Source organism: Thermobia domestica, chromosome 8 (assembly GCF_964235325.1).
Source record: "Thermobia domestica chromosome 8, izTheDome1.hap1.1, whole genome shotgun sequence".
NCBI lineage: Eukaryota > Metazoa > Arthropoda > Insecta > Zygentoma > Lepismatidae > Thermobia > Thermobia domestica.
The window spans coordinates 285,298,262-285,321,019 of record NC_137461.1 but is presented as its reverse complement, the minus strand read 5'-3'; the positions used below and the strand labels follow the sequence as shown (position 1 = coordinate 285,321,019).

The 22,758-nt window shown below is 39.5% G+C and overlaps 1 protein-coding gene across 2 annotated transcripts in view; it reads right to left on the bottom strand.

The window, feature by feature from the left end:
• The window catches only part of LOC145693666 (dynein regulatory complex protein 9-like), a 119,133-nt gene that overhangs the window by 2,223 nt on the left and 94,152 nt on the right, over nucleotides 1-22,758 (bottom strand). For both annotated transcript variants that reach the window (XM_081769899.1, XM_081769900.1), the window contains 4 exons: nucleotides 13,723-13,824; nucleotides 7,464-7,704; nucleotides 6,951-7,157; nucleotides 2,982-3,113 (listed from right to left, as the gene is read on the bottom strand). In XM_081769899.1, the coding sequence (XP_081626025.1) occupies nucleotides 2,982-3,113; nucleotides 6,951-7,157; nucleotides 7,464-7,704; nucleotides 13,723-13,824 (682 nt within the window). The remainder of the gene's footprint in view (nucleotides 1-2,981; nucleotides 3,114-6,950; nucleotides 7,158-7,463; nucleotides 7,705-13,722; nucleotides 13,825-22,758) is intronic.

Sequence of the window (22,758 nt, the reverse complement as noted above, 5' to 3'; positions counted from 1 at the left end):
AAAGAGAAGAGCAAAAAAACAAGTGAGTTAGTGTTTGAGCAGGAGAGAGAGAGAGAGAGAAAGAAAGCTAATGAGTTAATGTTTGTGCGAGAGGGAGAGAAGAAGGAGAGATAAACAAGTGAGCTGGTGTTTGTGCGAGACGGAGAGAGAGAAAAACACGTTAGTTAGTGTTTGTGCGAGAAAGAGAAGAGCAGAAAAACAAGTGAGTTAGCGTTTGAGCAAGAGAGAGAGAGAGAGAGAAAGGAAGCTAATGAGTTAATGTTTGCGCGAAAGAGAGAGAGGAAGGAGAGATAAACAAGTGATTTGGTGTTTGTGCGAGAAAGAGAAGAGGAGAAAAACAAGGAAGTTAGTGTTTGTGCAAGAGAGAGAAAAGTAGTGAGTTAATGTTTGTGCGAGAGAGATGGAAGGAGGGAAAACTAGTAAGATAATTTTATGCGAGAAGGGGGAAACAAGTCAGTTAGTGTTTGTGCGAGAAGAGAGGGGGAGAAAACAAGCGAGTTAGTGCTGTGCAACAGAGAGAGAAACGAGTTAGTGTTTGTGCGAGAGACAGAAAGGAGAGAGAACAAGTGAGCTAGTGTTTGTGCGAGAGAGGAGGAAGGAGGGAAAACTAGTAAGTTAATTTTTATGCGAGAGGGGGCGAAACAAGTGAGTTGGTGTTTCTGCGAGAGAGAGGGAGAAACAAATAAGTTAGTGTTTGTGTGTGTGAGAGAGAGAGAGAGAGAGGGAGAAAGAAAAACAAGTATTTAGTGTTTGTCCTATAGAAAGAGGAGAGAAAACAAGTGGGTTCGTGTTTGCGAGAGAGGGAGAAAAAACAAGTGAATTAGTGTTTGTGCGTGAGAGAGAAAGAGAGAAACAAGTGAGTTAGTGTTTGCGAGAAACAGGGAGGAGAAAAAACGAGCGAGAGAGAGGGGGGAATACAAGTAAGTTAGTGTTTGTGCGTGTGTGAAAGAGAGAGGGAGGAAAAACAATGAGTTTCGTATCACATTATAAAACCATGAGAGGTTTCCAAACTATGCGACTGCAATAATAAAACCGGAATACTAGGCCTGTAACTTCGGTTGCAATAGAGGGATAAGATCAGAGATGTCACCTGTACTTCACACGCAGAATCTACATCAGAAATATTTTCTCGCTATTTAAAACAATTACGAGGATCATCTAGAAAATAAACACCATTTACTTATACAAATGAAAAACACAATACTTATTGGAACAAACAATTTTGTTACATAGCTGGAACTTCCTTCGCTTCTCTATATAATTGCCACATTCATTTAAACATTTGTCGTATCTGTTCACAAGCATCAGAATTCCCATGTTATACTCTTCTACCGCCAGTTCATTGGGATCGTAAAGGTGTTCTTTTGGTGGATTTCACTCCGTATTCCGATAGATTTTTTTTTTTTTTTAAGGTATCTGAAGCACAAAATGTGCGTGCACAAACCACAGACAGGACAAGATCAGCTCAAGGACAATATTCGTGCAAAAATATGGCCACTTGGACCAGAAATGTTGATCTCTATGATGAATCCTGTACTACACAGAGCCCGTGTCCGTGAAGCCCATAATGGCCGATATCTAACTGAGATTATATTCCACACATAAGTGTAAACAATCTCCCATCCTTGGTCTTTAAGTCCGTGAAATATCAATGGAAATTAATGATAAATAAAAAAGTTATTTTCAGTTATAACTCCTTCGTGACTTTTGGCATACCGTGTATACATTTATTGCTACAAGTTAAGGGAAGATAACTGTGCACAAGAATTAATACATAGATAAGCTTTCTTCTCTTAGGTTACAACGATAAAATATAAATTTAATTGATATGACTTCACTCAAAAGCCGCCACTGATGAAATCTAAAACAATGTTACAAGCTAGTGTCTTATCCAGAAATAGCAAACTAAATTTTCTACTGCTGTTTCTATATATGAAACTTTGTGACAGACATACGAATGGTAATCAGAATGTAAGATTATAAAACCTGCGGTGAAAGGTGTATATATTATTTGACAACCAATACAGCCAACAGATAGTACATACATACATTAGATTATTTTTCGATATATCCTCCATATAGGTTGAGACTAGGGATGGCCAGAACCGGTTCCTGGTGGAACCGGTTTTCGGGTCTGAACGGTTCCGGAACCGGTTTTCAGATCCAGGTCTGGAACCGGTTCCCAAGATCCGGTTCTGGAACCGGGGTTTCGGATCCAAGTCTGAAACCGGTTCTGAAAACCGGATCTTCAAGAACCGGTTCCACCGGAACCGGAACTTTGTGGCCATCCCTAGTTGAGACACTTGTCGCATCGTGGGATGAGTTTGAAGATGTCCTTGTCTGGAACCCATCGGAAAGAAACTTTCTGGTACCAGTACTGCAGAATATCGTGCACAATGTGATGAACACTTCCGAACGACATTCCCAATTCTGTCATCAGGCCGTAACGTGATCCTCCTGTTGTCTTGAATCAGTTCCTCCACGCGATCTGTGTTCATATCTGTTGATGCAGTGTTGGGTCTGTCACTGTGCTCCTCGTTGGTGACGTTTTCTCTACCAGCCGCAAGCTTTGACATCATTCTGTGACATGCTGACGAGACATTACAGTCTCTTCGTAAACCTCTATCAGCTGCCGATAAATTTCAGCCGTAGTTACATGTTTTGTCCACAGAAATCGAATAACTGAGCGGATTTCTTCGCGAGACCAGTTTTCCAAACGAGTCGCCATTTGTGTTTACCTACAACTAGCGACGTAGGTAGCGGGCGGCTGAAACTGCACAGTTGCCAACTCCGCACACTCCTCATTTCTGTATAACAGACGAAACTCCAGAAATATCGGTCTTGTAACCTTAGTTTCTGATCCTCCCTCACAAGGTTGCTGAAGTAGTGCTCAAAATACTTAAAAGCTACGAAAGGACAGAAAGAAACTTACAAGATGATGACAGTTATCGCGAGAAATGATTTGACCATTTTGTACTTACCAAGTTCATCAGGTCTTCCAATTCCTGCTGTGATGCTTCAAGTGTTGCTCTCATTTGGGCCATTTCGTGGTCCTTAGTTTCTATGTCATCATCGTATTTTATCAGCCATGTTCGCACGTTCTCTTCCAAAGCCTAGGAAAGGCAGGGGAACATAAATCGTTTATAGTTTTTCGTAAGTGAAGAGAGATAATGAAATGTAACTTACCTCAGTAACAGATAACGTTATTCTACACCCGAAAATACGAATCGGAAGAATTTTCAGTGTTGCCATCCATAGAAATTACAGTGTGACCAGAATTTGAATTACCCAAAAATCTAGGTTATGGTAGCGACTAGAAAAATGAACTCACGGCAATTGATGACTTATTACGCTGCCTGTGTTCCTTGTTAATTACTTTTTAAGTAACATTTGTATTTTAATTCTACTGATAATTAAAAATTAATTATTTTGTACTCTTTATTACAAAATAAATACAAATATTATTTAAAAAGTAGTTAACAAGGAACACAGACAGTATGATAAGTCATCAATTGCCGTTTAGTTCATTTTTCTAGTCGCTGCCATAACCTAGATTTTTGGATAATTCAAATTCTGGTCACACTAATTTCTATGGATTACAACACTGAAATTTCTTCCGATTCGTATTTTCGGGTGTAGAATAACATTACCTATTACTGAGGTAAGTTACATTTCATTATCTCTTTTCATTTACGAAGAACTGGCTAAAGATTAAATTGTTAGCTTTTGAAAAATATTTAGTAGTCTGTTCCCTTAATATTTTTTTTTGTTATTAAAAGTACGTTATAAATTTATGTGTATCACAAAAAGTAAAGTATTGGGTTTTAAATTTAAAACATCAGGATTTCCCATTGTTTTAGTAAAGAATTTCTGAGTGCGAAGATAGTTTGCAGTCTTAATTTACATAATGGCATACCTAACTCTTTCTTACATCAAATAAATAGAGGAAGTGTTGCTGATAGCTACATCAGAGTAACTCTAGGGACTCAATGGTAAAGCGATCACTTGTTGTGCAGGAGGTCCTTGGTTCGTTCTTATCTGCCAAGTGAGCTTTGTGCGTGGGTTTCTCAGAGTTCTTCCGTTTCGTCACACTTTCTTCATTCTGGGATTCCATTTTATTATCACTGTCTCCCTTAGCTTCGGTGCATAATTGTAGGACATTGAACTTTAAAAAAAATACCTATTTTTCTTTTGAAAGATGCTTGGCAAAGAATGCCTTTATTCAGAAAAACGGATAGCATATAAAATAATTGTTAGCAGTAAGAAGTATTACTCAAAGGAAATGAAATGAAATAATAAGAAATTTTGTACAGGTTGGCGCAAAACCTACTTACCAAATTTAAAAGTAAGTTTCTCTGCAAATAAGTTATAAAATTTGACGAAATTTATGCATTACCTTTTGTCTAATAGGTAGTTTGGCAATCAGACTATCAGTGCAATCCCAGATCTTTGGAAGAGCTAATATTAGCTTTAGAACGTAAATCTTTTTCCCAGCTTTAGAAATTGTATCAAATTTTGAGATAAGATTGTGTAAGGTCATGGAAATTGAGAAGAAAAACATACTGAAAATGTAATACAGTACAACTTGTCTTTAGCGGAATCGAACGGGACTCGCAAAAATTTCCTTTAAAGATAGGTTTCCGCTTAACGAAGATAGCAAAAAAAAAAAAAAAAAGCATATCATGGACATACTGAGATAAAGTAAGATGCAGTACGTATCTTAGTCAATTTATAGTATTTATTTCTACTACGAATAATACACGTAAAACTTACAACGAACAAAAAAAAGTACTGTACATATGTTAATTTTTCCAACAGTCGAGGAGGGTTTTCTGTACACATCGCTGCTTGTCTGTTCAACTTTAAACAAAGACTTTAGCCTGAGAAACCATACTAAGCATATCAGTATGGTTTCGACATAAGACAAATTTTGTAGTTCCTTTAAACTTTTGACAGAATCTTGATAAGTCTTTAGCCTATACTCATTTTCCACTCAATGCCATATTTCCCTTTTTTCTCCTACTCTTCTCTTTCTTTCAGACTTTTCCTACAATTCCCAATTAAAGCATGTAGGGGAAGTCAGTTTAATATGAGCAGCACGAAGCATAAACTCACACAGCACACATATACCTTGCGCAAGAGGAAAACAACGAAGTTCGTAGTATTGTTTGGAGTTACATGAATTTGCAGAGAGTAGCCTAAGTTCGTTCGCTGCAGTTGTTGTGAAATAATAGACAAGTTTACGGGTACGTAGAATAAAAAAGTGTAGCTTTTTGGAGCTATAGTTAAATCAGGGTAATGGATAATAAGCTGAAACTTCTTATCTATGCGTTGTATATAATTCGTCACTGGATTTATAGTCAGATCTGTCTAGGAACACAACGCCAGTCTTTTGTTCACATCTTTTCTATAAAAAGAGTTGTCGACCACAACACATTAAAATATCATTAACAGTCAGTGAAATATGAGCTTTTGAATTCAGTTTAATATGGGCACACACATTTTTTTTCTTTTCAAAGTAATGAAAAAAATGGACGTGAGGAGCTTTTGCAGATGTTAACTAAAGTAGACATTCCGTAATAACATGGATATAATTCTACAATCTTCAAGTTTATGATCATCTTGGATACATTTCGCGTATTTTCGGTCTATCACTCCAACCCTGTGTGGGATGGGTGTTGTCACACTTTGTATGAAGAAGGTGAACAAGCAGACATCCATAAATAAATCTAAAGCTCGTAGACATCTATAAATAGATCTAAAGATCGCTGACATCCATAAATAAATCTAAAGCTCAAGTGGATAATAATAATTTCATTGAGAAAACGCCAGAAATGCTACGCCAAGAGGACAATCTCATCCACACAGTGTGAGGAGAATGAAAGTATTTGCCATATTTGTGAAGGAAAGTTTAGTAAAAAAAAAAACTCCAAAGGGAAAGAATGGATCAAGTGTGATATGTGCCAAGACTGGTATCATGTTTTTTGTGTGAACGTCGAGTGCCCTGAGTTCTTTGTTTGTGATTATTGTAGCAGATTTAATGCCTAGTTATTTAGGTCACACCAATAGACAGGGCTCTTCAAATGAACAATGTTTTACGTGCATGTGCAACTATTGTTATCATTTACGTTTCATTTCTTTTTTTGTATCTGCTTTATATTTCATATGAAAATAGTAGAAAAGAAATGCTGCTCATATTTGCCCTACGAAGTGCTCATATTATCCTTGTACTACGGAAAATATGAGCACTGCGCACCTTTCTTATTAACCTGTTTATTACTCACGAACAAAAGTAAGTATAACCTTGTACTTTTTCACGTTTGTAGACGAAAGATCAGGCTTTCTTTTGGTGAGACTTTCTACTTTCTGTATTACATCATTTTTGAGATATATTAGAATTTTCATTAACTATGCTCATATTCAACTGACTTCCCCTACTGTATATCCGTAGTGTTTGCTTCGGTTGCACATCACTGTTTGTTTTGCTATATATATATATATATATATATAACCTGTCATAGGATGTCTAAAAAACTTTCTAAATGCTGCACTCCGGTACTTGAAATTTTCCTTTGAGAGACTTATTTTGATTTCCGTTGTCTGCGTAATACAGTCTTTGTTTAGTGAAGAGAATTTAACACGATTTTCGCCAGTAAATTTATGGGACCCTAAAATTTCTATTTAATAAAGGGTTCGTTGAAAACGAGGTTTTACTGTGTTAATATAAATGCAGGATATAGAATCATAACTTTAAATAAGAACTTCATGTCTTTTTTATTTAGTAGTCATTTACAGTTTAAATTGGTAGATAAGTTTTGCGCCACCCTGTATGACTACAATTAAGCTTTCTCGTTATTCCATATAATTACAATCCAATGTCTCAAAAATTTGACTTGGTTGCCCCAAAATTGTTGGTTTCATTGACTAGTTCTGTAGATAATAATGCTTACCGAGACGGCGTTTCGTAGATATTCTTCTATCTCTGTATTTACTCTTCGCTCACTGTCTAATTGGATTTGCAGGTTCCCGAGTTCACGTTCCGCTTCATCTTCTTGTGAATGCAGCGTATACATATGTTGTTTGTTACGAGCTGCTTCCCATTTCGTTACAAATTTTATCTCCAAGCCTCCTTGCAACTTAGCGTCTTCGTATTGATCCTGAAACAGTTACAAACTATTAAAACGAAAGCAAACTTCTAGCGTTACAGACCAACAAAGAGGCTTTAGTTCTTTCTTTTATCCTTTCTGTTCGGTAAAAGAGGGATCACTGCAGATAAGTGAGTAGAGCAGTTTACAATTGTAATTAAAGATCCTGTAAATGAAGGTAAACGGGATTTTAATAAATTTGATTACACAACAATTTTTGATTAATGACGAAACACAGGATAGACACTGACTAATATATTCCGTTAACCCTTTAAATAATTATAGTAAACCAAGATAAAACATAGAAAAATAACTCACCCTTATAAATGCAATGATTTCATCTCTCTGAGCTAATGTTTTTTCTCCTTTCTGTTTATGGAATTCAATTTGTTCCTTGAGATCCTTGATTTTCATTCTACTTTCAAATTCGTCTTGTATCAGTTGCTCTTCGTCCTCTCGTTGCTCCTGCTGTTGTCTCACGGCTCGAATCAAACTACTGATCGACAACTTGTTTTTAATTTCATGCAGCGCACCAACGAACACCGCCTCCACAAATCCCCTGCAAGTTCCAAAACCTCAAATTTGAAGGCATAAACAAACTTTTTCATATATATATATATATATATATATATATATATATATATATATATATATATATATATATATATCTGAGGGACAGTTAAAACGCTCCCGAAATTTTGTTTTAGCTGTCTATTACTTAATCGACAGTAAGCACCTTCGGAACCAGGGGCGGATCCAAGACGAACTTCTGGGGGAGGGTTGTATACTGCTACTTAGAACTACTTTTAAGAGCTCCAAACTCTGTTTTATCTATTATATAAAAGAGAACGCACAAATCCTTTGTTCCCTCATCACGCTAATACGGCTGAACCAATTTCTTTTATTTTTGGGGGGTTATTAGGATTTGGACCCTAGATGGTTTTTATCATATCACTTTAATTTTTAATTACCAGTGTCTTGAGATAATTGACCATTCAAGTGTCCATAACGTACAAATCCTTTGTTAGTTCATCATAGGTAAAAATAAACGTATTTATATGCAACCCGCATGACCGTGTCACTCGGCGGGTTAACATAAATGACAGGCGATATAATGTTAACATTTACTGCAATCTACTATGGTTTTTATCATATCACTTGAAAGCGAAAACTTCCGGGATGACCGCAGCGAAGCGGGGCGGGTTAACATAAATGACAGGCGATATAATGTTAAGATTTACTGCAATCTTCTATGGTTTTTATCATATCACTTGAAAGCGAAAAAGTAAAAATTATCTAAGTAACAAAGTTTATTGCGTTCCGGGGTGACCGCAGCGAAGCGGGGTGAACGCTGCTAGTTTATATATAAAATAAGAAAGTTTCCTCTTCTGGGGGGAGGGGAGATTGCCCCCTTGGATCCGCCACTGTCCGGAACACACTCACTTCCTCAACAGCTCGTGCGATTGCTGGAAACACTGACGAAAGTCCTTTCCTACGGTGTCGAAACGTGTACCGTTGAAGCCCATTTTTAGCTTTGGGAAAAGCCAAACATCTGATGGTGCTAAACTACATGTTTCAGAATCCTGAGGTACTCAGCAACAATTTTTATAGAAGGAGTTTGGCTGCGGACATACAATTTGAAATACACACCAACTACCCCTATAAAAAACTGTTGCGGAAGTACTGCTGGATTGTGAAACGTATATATTTGGATAGGGCACATATTAGTTCCTCAGTGAAGTGTCGACCCAACTACGGTAGGTCCCATAATTTTGGAGCTATGGACCTTTTAAAGTTCAATTTTTCACGTTTTCGGCAGCCTATAACTCCGAAAGGAAGCATTTGTGCATCCAGGTTGGTCTATACTTTTTGTCTTATCTTGGTGTCAGGAATCACCTCGAAAATGTTGTCGGTGTTGTCTTGAAACACCCTGTATATATCGTCGACAGCGTCACAAACTGTCGTATCTCAGTTTTCTAAACTTTTCAGGAGAGCGATTTTTAGGTTTTCATGCCGTGTAAATATATATGTATACAGCCCCGCATTGATCAAGTATAACATACTAACTTATAAGTTGATTTGCTTCGGTGTTCCGAGCTTAAGATATAAGTAAAAATACATTAGGAACAAATGATAAAGAAACTAAATCTACCTGATGGATAACAATAAGAAATTATATAAAAAGCAATGAGTTTATCAGTACGGGACTGTATACCTACTTTTGGGCCACTTCGTATATACAAATTGCTTTGAATATAGGCGTAGCTGTCTAGTTGCGAAAGATCAGTTGCTCACAAACTGTCGTAACTCAAGATACGACTGTTTCTGAGAATGGTTTATATGCTTCATCTTAAGATACGACACAGTAACGTCATCACCACCGTCAAAACAACGCACATTACAGATGTGTCGTTTTGGGAAATTGTAGAAGTCAGTGTATGCAACTACATAGTAAAATATCTCAATTTTCAATTTTTTTTTTTTTTTAGATACGACACTTTGTGACGCTGTCGACGATATCTGGGGCTGAGAAGTAAAGTAGTACAAGTCATAAAATATTAATTTCAGAGGGGAAGCGAAAAAAATGTTTCCAAGACAATATATGTTGTTCAATTGCGTCGATTGTTTATTCACGGAAAACTTCTTCACTTCCCGCGTTCCAGTCGTTCACATCTCAAAACTTTCCTAGTCTCCCTATGTACTAATGTAAGTAAGAAAAATATAACTGAATTTCGGCCAAAAAGTGACTTAGCATAATTTACCTCTACAAAAATAGGCCTAATAATGTCTGTGCCCTGATTAACACTTCTGTACTAAAGGGTATGCCAGAAGGTGAACAATAGAGATAAATGCGAAGTAAGTCAATAGATTAAAGAATACATTTACCCCATGGTCTTTTCACCTGTAAACAATTATCAGTTGTATAACCAGTGGCGTATTTAGGGGGGGCTTCCAGGCTTAAGACCCCCGAAATCTTACTTACTATAGTAAAGTATATGAAATATCTTGCACAATTTTCACATTTTCAGGCAAAGCCCCCCCCCCCCGAAAGTTAGCAAAGCCCCCCGAAACAAAATCGTAAATACGCCACTGTGTATAACGAAATCATTTCTTGATCATGAGGAAATGTTTCTTTCTTAAACAAACTAGAGACTTAACAGAGGAAGTATTCGTGTCTAGTATATCCCCTGGTAAGGTGCTAGTTTGTGTATAATTATGTGCTCATTGCTGTCAATTCGAAATCATGTTCCTTTCGTAATTATACCGTGTTCTATACGATTCGTTCTGTAAGACCTTATATGATTTTAGGACGCGTTTGCTAGATCAGAGACTTCAAACTCCTCCATGAATACCAGAGTAGGCTTTTAACTGGTTCTTGTCGTCCAATCACTTTGCTAAGAAACTGATTATTATGTAAGTCGCGGAACAGTAGATAAATAATTAATAAAACAAAACACTTGTGTAACAGTTTCGGGAATGTAACGCAAGTGTTATTACGAGGAAGGATCGGAAATTAAGGTTATAAGGCCGATATTTCTTGAGTTTTCGTCTGTTATAGAGAAATGAAGAGTGTGCGGAGTTGGCAACTGTGCAAAGTTTCAACCACCCGCTACCTACGGCGCTAGTTGTATGTAAACACAAATGGCGACTCGTTTCGAAAACTGGACTCGCGAGTTATTCGATTTCTGTGTGCGAAATATGGTACCGCGCCTGAAATTCACCGGCAGCTGGTAAAATTGTGTGATTCACCAAGAGCATCATCTTCCTTCAGAACAACGCGCGCCAGTATTCAGCCCACCAGTCGCGTTGAAGCGGTTTCGCTGGGACATCATCGACTACCCTCCCTACAGCCCAGACCTCACTCCAAGTGACTTTCACCTGTTCCCGCACTTGAAGGAGCATCTAGAAGGCCGTCGCTTCGCTTCAGACGAGGAGGTGAAACACTACATGACAACGTGGCCTAACGCAAGGAGAGGATTTCTACCAGGAGGGAATCTTCAAACTCATTCCAAGATGCGACAAGTGCCTCAACCGACATGGAGACTATGTCGAAAAATAACCTAATGTATGTACTATCTGTTGGCCGTATTGGTTGTATGAAATAATATATACACGTTTTACTACTGGTAATGTAACCTTACTTTTCGATCACTTTTCGTAATATACAGTGAAATCTCGGTAATTCGAACTAGGATAATTCCAACGAAAATTTATTCCCCTTGAAAACTGTATTGAAAAGAATGGTAAAAAATTGTGGGTAAATCGAACTTTTGAACCTCCTGTTTACATAATTCGAAGTAATACGCTACAAGCATTTTCATTTTGGAAGGATGGAAACGAAAGAATGCAGTTTCATCTGGTTTTCAGTTATCTAGAAGCACCCTAGGGAAGAGTAGGGAGGCGCACGAGACAAGATTTGTGGCTGTCTCGTCTCGAAAATGTGCTGTAAAACTGATGTCTTGACTCGAAAAATGTATATTTTTCTATTGGAAGAACCGTGTCTCGACTCGAATTTTGTCAGGAAAATCATGTCTCGACTCGTCTCGTGTGCATTCCTTGCGCTCAAAAACACAATCCATGTGATAATGATAAAAAGATGAATAAGAGATAGACAATAAAGTAAAGAAACATAATCATCATCGTCATCATAGGTATTCTGCCATTATTAGTAGGTCACTTGCCGCAACTGAGAAGGTTCCATGTTTCACGATCTTCCGCTAACCTCTTCGTTCTCACGTACGATTTTTCTATTTTGATATCTTCACTAATTGTAATCTCCTTCGTCCTCTCCATCTCTTTCCTGCTACCGTAACCTCTAGCACGTTCCTCATAAGACACTTCATTGTTAGCAATGTCCCAATAAATTTCTCTCCCTCTTCATAATATATAAAATTATTCTTTTCTCCCCCACCATTTCTAAGACCTCATCCGTTTCCAACTCGACCCAACTAATTCTCTCCTTTCTTCTCCACACTAGAGGTCTGCACGGGCCGGAATTTTTAGCCCGGGCTCGGCCCGTGAATTTATAGCATGAGGATGAGCCGAGTCAAAAATATTTTTAGTTTAGGCCCGAGTTCGTGTGATAATCAAATGAGCCCGAATTACAGAAACTTTATAATTTACGCAAAATTGTATTTTTATTTACAGCAATTCGAAGTTTAATTTTGCAGTTGTACTTTACAAGTTCTCCAGAAAGAACGGTCCAAACGTCCAATAAACATCGTTCTACAGTACACTTACAAATTTAGGCCCGAAAAACATGTTATATGTTAAAATGTTGCTAAATGGACAAGAAAGTTTTATGTTCGTTTTATTGTTCTTATTTACTGCTCTTTTGACATGAAATTTGCCACATACATTTCTTTCCCGATTATACACATACTAACATTATAAGAAATACCGGGCGAATTCGTAATCAAATTATATTCCTAGAACAACATATTTATAGACATGCGACAATAATTTTGGACATGAGTAGACATGTTTCTGGTCCGTACTGTAAAATACTCCACACGAAACATCTTATGAGTCTTTTTCTCAACTCTTTATTCAAGGTCCCACAAAATAGTATTTTTCTCCACCATCTAAACACGGGCGTCTCTGGCGGGACTGGCGGGGGACGTGTCCCCCCAATATTCTGAGTACAAATGTATCACTAAAAGCTGGCTGAGATTTATTTTGGAGCCACGTGGCTTTAGGGTCCAGTGTTGAACATTTTATATTATAATATACCACGTGCTTATGTTTATAAACATTACACGTGCTGCTGTTTGTAAACAACAAACCATATATATTTTACGATGGAGTACTACACCTTACGTTGAATTACTACAGAGGCAGAGCGCGGACTACCAGTAGCCTACCTATAGTCACATGACGACAAGAGAGCAACAGCACCACCACTGCTCGGAGTGCCTATGTAACGAAGAGAATTCAACTGACAGCTACCAGTCCGCAATTTGTCACCCTCTCCTCTAGCTTGCCTGGAGCTCTAGGAGAAACCCAACCTAAAAGGCTCTAGTTTGCTCTGGAACTCTAACCTTCTCTTCCTCCCACCTTAGCTTGTACGGAGCTCTGTCGGGATCCCAACCTCAATCGCTTAGCCTGCTTTGGGGCTCCGTGACTATTGGCCCCCTCACTGCTTGCTTTGGAGCGTTGAGGTTTCCTACTCCACTCTGCTTAGCTTGCTTCGGGGCTCTGTAGAGATCTTGCCCCAAGGCTGCACGGTCTTGGACCACCTCGCATTAGAGAAAGTTATATTGAGGTATTTCTGTAAATACTGTTGTATTATTAGAAGATTTTATAATAAATACCGGTAGTGGGAGTCGATTCCGGACTCTAATTTACTACCTACCCCCCACAAACTGCTAGCTCTACCTACCACAAAGGGAAAAGCTTTACAATATTGTCAATGTATATGCAAGGCAGTGCACAAGAATACAGTGACAGAACAAAATAAAGGTTCTTAGCTTTCAAGGCTCTGCGTCTCATCATTGTAGAATACATTCTGAAGATGGGTATGTTCAGCCTTGAAAGTTAAGTGTCTTCTTTTGGTGTGCTTAATATGTAATATTACCTATCCATCTGTAGTTTCTTCATCTCCAATACACACGGTACAGCATCTATATCTGGAACATCTCCTTTGTACAGTGCAGGTGTTGACTGGTTCCTTAGATATCTGAAAGAGGTAATAATTATTATTAACTTTGTTCTTCTGTATTTTACGACATATTTGAAGGTGGTATGTAATATGTGAAAGAGACTGTGCGGGTTTATTAGTTTCATTAATTTAGAGAACGTATTGATATTCAAGGTTCAGAAAGGAATTCCTAGTGTTCATTTCTTTCTTCAAAGCAGCAGTAATGAAAGGGAATGATTCTCACAGCCTATGTTATATGTGTTAGCTTACAAGTTGTTAATAGGTCTAGATAAATGCCAAAGATGATGCTACTCCATCTCACTTTATAAGTGAATTTATAAGATTTTGTATCCCAAGAATTGCAAATGTGGTATTGTATGCAGTGGTATGCCATACCGCCTCTGGTTTTTCAGTGATGAAGGCATACCACCTCTAGTTTTTCAGTGATGAAGGCATACCACCTCTAGTTTTTCAGTGATGAAGGCATACCACCTCTAGTTTTTCAGTGATGAAGGCATACCACCTCTAGTTTTTCAGTGATGAAGGCATACCACCTCTAGTTTTTCAGTGATGAAGGCATACCACCTCTAGTTTTTCAGTGATGAAGGCATACCACCTCTAGTTTTTCAGTGATGAAGGCATACCACCTCTAGTTTTTCAGTGATGAAGGCATACCGCCTCTGGTTTTTCAGTGATGAAGGCATACCACCTCTAGTTTTTCAGTGATGAAGGCATACCGCCTCTGGTTTTTCAGTGATGAAGGCATACCACCTCTAGTTTTTCAGTGATGAAGGCATACCACCTCTAGTTTTTCAGTGATCAATACATACCGTCATTGAAGAGTAGATGCTAAATACAGTGCTCCTTTAATAAATCCATTTTAAACACATTAATTAACGAATAGCTTTGCAAGTAAAAATATTTTAATTTTTTTTATATATAAAAATAATTTCTAAATTGACAACCCAGACATTTTTATTATCATTTTCCTAGCTTCTGTTTTCAAAATGAGGTGTCTTCAAAGAAATTCATCTACTTTATATTTTGATTGCCATATTTAATTTTCTTTCTTATGTATATGTGTCGTCTTGCCTTAATGCATATAAACAGGGACGTACGGAAGGGGGGGACACGGGGGTCCGGACCCCCCCCCCGAAATTTCGACTTTTTAAAAATTTAGCCTAATTTTAGGGGCAATTTTAGCAATTTTAATATAAAATAGCTTCATATTTAGTTTGAACCCCCTCCGAAATAAATTCCTGGGTACGCTACTGCATATAAATGTCGTGTTTTGAGCATGGGCGGATTTAGGAGTTGTTTGCTGTGGGGGTCCGATTTCCGGAGGTTTGGATTACCCCTCAGTCGAATAAGGGATTCGGGAGTTCCCACAGAAATTTGTTAATATAAAACTTGTTTTGAGCATTTTCGTATATAAGTCTCTATAATAAACATAAGGGAACATTTCTACTTTTTTTTTTTTTTTTTTTTTTTTTAGCAAGTTGTTGGTAGAGGATCAACGTCTTTTCATGTCTCTCCGCCTTTCTTGACAGAACTACAGAGAAGCTCTCCTATGGTTTTCTGTCATTATGTAAATAGAAACACAACATACATTCACTGTATTGCAACATTTAGATAGCCGGTATGTCAAGCCAAAATCGAACATGGTTCTACATGTTATTAAAACATACCGCCTCTGCTTTTTTTTTTTCACTTCGAACACTGATTGTATGTTTTCATTTTAAATGTAGAATTGAAATATGTGATAGTATGACGTAATGACATTTGAAAAATACACTACTTTATGTGTGTTGGCAACACTGTTAACCTTGTAGTACTACAGGATATATCAAGCTATGTCTCCCTGCCGATATTTGCATGATATAATTTCAGCGATTTCCGTGGACGAGTTTAAAAGTTGCAAGAGTGAATCAAGATAACAGTCCATCCTGTATAGTCTATACAGGGTGTTCCAAGTGGCAATACTTTGGTAAATTGTAGTATTGGCGATTCTAAGGGGAAAAAGTCAATATGCACATGGGGCCTATTCTCAAGGGTTTGAGACCTACATGTTATGAACCATTTTTGATCTTTTGTTGCTTATTGTATATATATATATATATATATATATATATATATATATATATATATATATATATATAGAGTGGTGGATCTAGGATATGATGGGCTAAACCATAATTTGCCGTTTTATCCAGTGTAAAGCAGGATTGAAGCCCATTTTATCCAGTGTATACCTGAGCGTCAAGGGGGGGCTACAGCCCCTATATTCTCCCTTTGATCCGCGCCCGTATATATCTTATAGTTATTCTAGAGAAGAAAGATATAGCCATTTGAAAGGTGATGGAATCAGGCTTGCCAACCATACGATAACGTAACCCTTAATGCTATATATAATAATGCCCTTGCATTAATAGGTGAATATTCGATAATTTTAGAACGCATACTTTTTGCAGGTTTTGAATGTGCAAATAAATTATACAGGGTGGTCCGGAAGTGGGCGTACCACCTTTTAGTTTCAATAGTATAGTATTAGTTATGATAGGATGTCTGTACACAGTTACCTTGAAGTCTTAGGAGTCTTAAGGGTCATAAACATCGGTATGATCACCTTCCATGTCGTAACACAGCTGAATTCTGCGCCAAGTTCTCGTAGATGTTTAGCAGATATACTCCGGAGCAAAGGCTCCCATCAAGGGGGGCAAGGTGGGGCGCTCGCTCCCCCTATAGGAAATTGTACTTGGGAATATCGAAAACCTAATAGAATTTTTACATTAGGTACAGCAAAATTTGAAACTATATTTGAAATATCGCTATACTTGCCTCCCTTGGAAACCACAACATGGGCGCCCTTGCTCCGGAGTCACGAGGGTGAAGGGGTGTTCCACAGTTGCTCGTAATTTCTGCGTTGTGTGGTATCGAGTATTTCTTACTTGTTTCTTTATGGAACCCCAGAGAGCATTGTCTGGTGTCGTCGGATCAGGACTTCTTGGAGGCCAGGCAAAGGGAGCTGGTGAAGATCCACAACCTTTTCCAATCCAGCGGCCAGGAAACGTCTGATTCAGGTAATTGCGCACGTGAATCGAGAAGTGCCGAATCGTGAATGAACATGGATAGCAATGTTGCCAGACAATGCCAAGCAATGATACCAAACAAATGTGGGTAAAACCTAAAACCGTCAGAAAACACCAATTAAGGGTACATGCACACTTCCGGACCATGCTGTAGATGTGCATTAAATAATTAAACAACAGAGACATTGAGGTTTTTAACAGTCATTCCCGATAAAGTAAATCAATAATGACTTGAGAATTAGCAAATGGAAACTTTGCATCCATTCTTTAAATTCAATTACAGTTACGAGAGCATGGAAATATTGTTATTTAAAGTGGTAATATGAGTTTTAAAAAATGATGTGGACAACTGCGCCGATTTGAAGTTCGGAACTAAATGTTACGAGACCACTAAGTTTATTATGTATTATTGCTATTATTAGTACTGTTATTTGTTTCTACAATTATTACGTGCATAACGAATATAAGGTAATTCTTTTGTGATATACGATAACTTTAAAGATAGGGATGGGTACGAGCAGTGGCGGATCTAGAAGGTAAAAACTGGGGCGGCAGCCAGAACCCAGTCCATGATAGGTATATCATGAGTTTACTATATACTTCCAAACGTTAAATAATAGCTTAATATTTTGTAACTCGAAAAACGGGGGCCTAGCTCCCCCCGGCCCCGGGCTAGGTCCGCCACTGGGTAGAACGAGTTTTCTTTGAAACTCGACTCGACTCGAAACAGACATCTTTGAGTTCGACTCGAGAACTCGAATTGAAAAATGTCCTCCAACTCGACTCGAATTCGGGTCGAGTTTCTAGTCGAGTCGAGCAAAATCGAGCTAAATCCTGTGTGTAGTTTCAAGTACTATCTTCAAGTATCCTACATAGGCAATATAATTATCAATGATACTACTACTACTTGGCTCAAACTGATTTACTATCGAGCCGAATAGAAAAGTACGCCGAGCCAACAACTCACCCAACCGAGCCGAGCCGAACCGAACGGAGCTGATGACTTACTCCAAAGGAGTCGGTTCGAGCCATCGGCTCACTTGAGTCTAGTTGAACCCAGCCCATGGACTCTTCAACGGAGCTGGCTCGAGCCAATGGCTCACCTGAGCCGTCTCGGTGGCTCATGTCAACCAAGCCGGCTTGTGGCATTGCCTCAATTGAGCCGAGTTGATGGCTCGTCCCACCCGAGCCGCTCAAGCCATCGGCTCAATTGAGCCGAGTCAAACCGAGCCGATGGCTCACTTGAGCCAAGTCGGTAGCTCATCATACCCGATCGGCTCCAGCTGTTCGCCAGTTGAACCGAGCTGAGCCAGTTGTCATCACTACTCGGGTTGAGCTTCTGCTTTGACTAAAAAATTCGCCTGTGCAGGTCTCAGCCTTCCCAGACAGCACAATGCACGTACAGTATCCGTATAGTACATGTACAATTGCACGGATGCAACATGTGCATCATCTGTATAGATGCACGCCTGTACATGTGATGCACATATACATGCCAGGTCCTATTCAACATCTTCACGTGCACAGAACATGTGCAACGTACACGTCCTGCACAAGTGATTTACACCTACCGCGCAGGTGATTTACAAGTAGCACGTATTCTATTTACATGTAGGTCACAGGTGATTTACATGTAGGACAGCGGTGATTTACACGTTGCACACAGGTGATTTACATGTAGGACAGATATGATTTACACGTAACACACAGGTGATTTACACGCAGTTCCCAGGTGATTTACATGTAGGACAGAGATGATTTACACGTAACACACAGGTGATTTACACGCAGTACCCAGGTGATTTACATGTAGGACAGAGGTGATTTACATGTAGGACAAAGGTGATTTACACGCAGTACCCAGATGATTTACATGTACGATAGAGGTGATTTGAAGCAGTACCTAGATGACTTACATGTAGTGCACAGGTGATTTCCTCGTAGTACAGAGGTGATGTACAAGCAAATTCCAGATGCAACGAAAAAAAGAAGTTTATATATTTGGTGTCTTACGCAGTAACACAATCTATAACTGCAAAGTTTTTTTTTTTTTTTTTTTTTTTTTTTTTTTTTTTTTTGCTAGCCGACTACGACTAGCACCCGTCCAAAGGGTACCGCCCTTTATATCGGGAAGTGGGTTACAGGGAATAACTAGGAGTGGAGAACGATGGGTGGGTTTCTAGAGTTTTATTCAACTTTATTAAACCTTATAGTTTACATATCAAATAACTTGGTAGCAATTATTTATTCATTCATCATAGGAGTGGGGAAATAATTACATTGTGGAGAGTTGTGGACATTATGGCCATTAACCATAATCATTATTGCGGTGGGATGATAGGGATGATGGTGAGGTGCACTAGACATCACAACATCGGGTTGTGTTAGTAAGACAGATGCAGGTTATCTTCTGATTCGGGGGCAGCTCCGAATCTGATGAAGACAGTTGGAAGCCCTGGTAGAACAGTAGGACTACTGTGCAAATGATGGAATGATGCATGGTGGGGCTGTATCGGTGATGAAATCATTGACGAGGATGAGATCAGGGCTATCGGGGGGGAGAGAGTAGCGGTAGAGTGTAAAAAGTAGTGAGAGGGGAGAGTGACGGAGTGGAGTTTGGGGTCTGATGAGAGCGCACTGATGCATTGTATCGAAAAGCAGAGGGTGGTGAGAGTGATATCGTTGTGAGATGTAGCGAAGACGTAATGTTTCTAGGTGGTAAAGGATGTGCGGAAAAGGTGTTTGATTGTAAAGGTCTCTGGTGGGACTGGGAAGGCGAATGCGAAAAGCAAGACGAAGAGCATGTCTTTCCAAGATTTGCAATCGAGCGTAAAATGATGGGGCGGCCGATATCCAGGCAAGAAAGCCATATGTGAGGACGGGGCGTAAGAACATTTTATATGTAGTAAGGAGTGTGTGGGCAGTGAGTCCCCAGGTGGTACCGGTTAGGCGGCGCAGGAGGTTAATTCGATTATAGGCTTTCTTACAGATGGTCTTCAGATGAGGTGACCATTTAAGATGCCGGTCGAAGGTGATGCCGAGATAGGTCACTGTATTCTGTGGTTGCAAGGGGACATGATCGACATGAACGTGAAAATTGGCTGGATTGCGGTACACTTTAGTTCGTTTGCCAGGCGGAAGGAAAATTATGGTTTGTGTTTTATCGGCATTGAGTTTGAGGCGCCAGTATCTGCACCAAGAAAGAAAAGTATCGATAGCTGTTTGTAATGTACGGTTAATCTGATGAATGGTTGGGGCAACAGCAAGAAACGCCGTATCGTCAGCATATTGATAGAGATTGATGTTGGGAGGAAGATTGGGAAAATCAGCCACATAGAGTAGATAAAGGAGTGGAGAGAGTGATGAACCTTGAGGAACGCCGGAGTGAAGAAAAATGGGATGCGATAAGTGGTTGTTGATGGAAACATAGCTAAGGCGACCAGTGAGAAAATGAAAAATAAAACGGATATAGCAGAGAGGAAGATCAAAGGAAAACAGTTTATAGAGAAGACCAAGATGCCAAACTTTGTCAAAGGCTTTTTCTAAATCAAATAGAACTAAGCAGGACGGTTGATTGGAGTTAAACTGATTTGTAATGTGAGTGGTTAAGCGAAGGAGTTGGTCGTTAATACTGAATTGGGGACGGAAGCCTGCTTGGTGAAGTGGGATGAGATTACGATCGGAAAGATGGAGGTGAAGACGGGAGACGAGGATACGTTCAAGTACTTTACTGAAAACGAGTGTAAGCTGTATTGGGCGATAGGAAGAGACTGCATGAGGTGGTTTGTTAGGTTTCAAAAACATTAACGTGGTAGAGGTTTTCCAGGGTGTTGGTAGGAATCCAGTACGCAGTATAAACGTGTAGATAGTAGCCAGAAGGTAAAAGAGGACATAAGGTGCTTCTTTAATATGGCGATAGGATATGCGGTCGGAACCGGGTGCAGAGTTTCGTTTGCCACGGAGACTATGGTGAATATCTTCGACGGTAACAGGTGATGTAAGGGCAGAATCTGGAGGGAGAGTGTGGGTTGAATGGGGTTGGAGTGCAGGAGAAGAAAGCTGTAACATGTCTGTAGGGTGACGACGCAAGGTAGGATCAGGAGGGAGAGGAGTAAAGATGTCTTGGAGATAAGAGGCGAAAGCGTTGGCTTTGCTAAGATCGTCTGGGAGTGGCTGATCGTGATCAAGAAGTGGATAGGAAGTACAAGAGCTTTTGCCTGTTAGTCGGTGAAATCGCTTCCAGAATTTGGAAGGATGAGATGTGGTACTAAGTTGGTTACAGGATTTAATCCACTGACGGCGTTTATAGGCTACAAGGTAGTTATGCACTATCCGTTGATATTGGCGATGAAGGCGGAGTGCTTCGAGGTTGCCAGTACGAGTGAAATCTCGAAAATGTTGGCGAGAGCGATGAATGAGATGAAGATACTGTGGGGGAAGAGGTGGACGAAAGGAATGAAGAGTGCTCTGAGGAATATACTGTGCAGAAGCAGTATGAATGGCGTCAGTTATAGAATCAAGAGAGTGATACATTTCGTCTTCTGTTGTAGGAGGGGCGATACAATCTAACTGTGTTTGTAGAGAAGTGCGATAGGCAGACCAGTTAGCTTTGTCAAAGCGAGGTACAGTGCGAACTAATGGTGCTGGAGTAGGAGGGCGTTGTGGAGTAGGTGTCAGAGTGAGAAGAATTGGGACGTGGTCACTGCCTAGGGGATCTAACACTGCAAGTGTATGCCGGGTTAGTAAATTGGAGGATGTTATGACGATATCGGGTGTTGTGCCACTTTCAGGGCGTGTGGGTTGTGGTAGATCGTGAAAGAAACCTGTAGTATGGGTAGTGAGGTAAGTTCGAAAATGTTCCTGTTGACGGGCAGTACGACTGTGAAAGTTAATATCAGCTAAAATGACATAAGTACGAAAATGATCAGAGATATACTGAAAGAAAGAATATGGTATGGGGTGACCAGGGCGAACATAAATTGTAGCAACGGTGATGTTAAGGGTTTTGAAATATAAAGTAGTGATGAGATGTTCGGGAAGAGGAGCTAGATAAGTAGAATGCTGTCGATATGGAATGGATGGTGAAAAGCCGATGGCAACACCTCCGCATGCTCGACGAGCGGGTGCGGTATTATCATGGCGAAGAAGAGTATAGCGTGAGATGTGCGGGTTTAAGCGAGGCGTAAGATGGGTTTCATTTAGCATAAAACAATGAATATTTTCCTCTATCAGAAGCTGTTGGAATAAGATTTTATGTTGCATGAGTGATCGAATGTTGAGAAACAGGAAATGAAGTGCCATGACGAGGGGAGAGAAAAGGAAGATCGAGAAAGTTAGACTTCCGTCTGGAGTTTGTCCGAGTGAAAGTAAACTGTTTGTCCTGAGTATGTGGCGTTGAAATTAATTTGCAAAATATCCTTAGCAGCCTGTTGAACTTGGTGCAATATATGATGTCGGAGAAGTGGATGGATGTTCTGCAAAGTAACAGTGATAAATGACAAGAACTGCGTAATCGTGATAGGCTGACAAGCGTCTGTAGGTGGTGGAAGAGTTTGGGTAGCGTGTGGTCGTAACGGAACAGTTAATTCAGGTTTGAACGGATCGGCGGTTGGTCTTGCCTTGCATTTATAACTGTAAGTAGGATGATCTGTTGCATTACAAGTTGAACAATGTGGAGGTTTTTGAAGGTTAGTGCATTGACGGGTGTTATGAGGTCCTGAACAGAATCCGCATTTTAACTGATTGGGACAAGAACTAGTCGCATGCGCGTTATAGGCTTGACATTTTTCACAGCGCATGGGTAGCGGTGAAGGCGACTTAGATGGTTCAACGCGGTGTTTCTTGCGGTAGATGAATGCTCCATTGGAAAGCAATGAGTCAATGG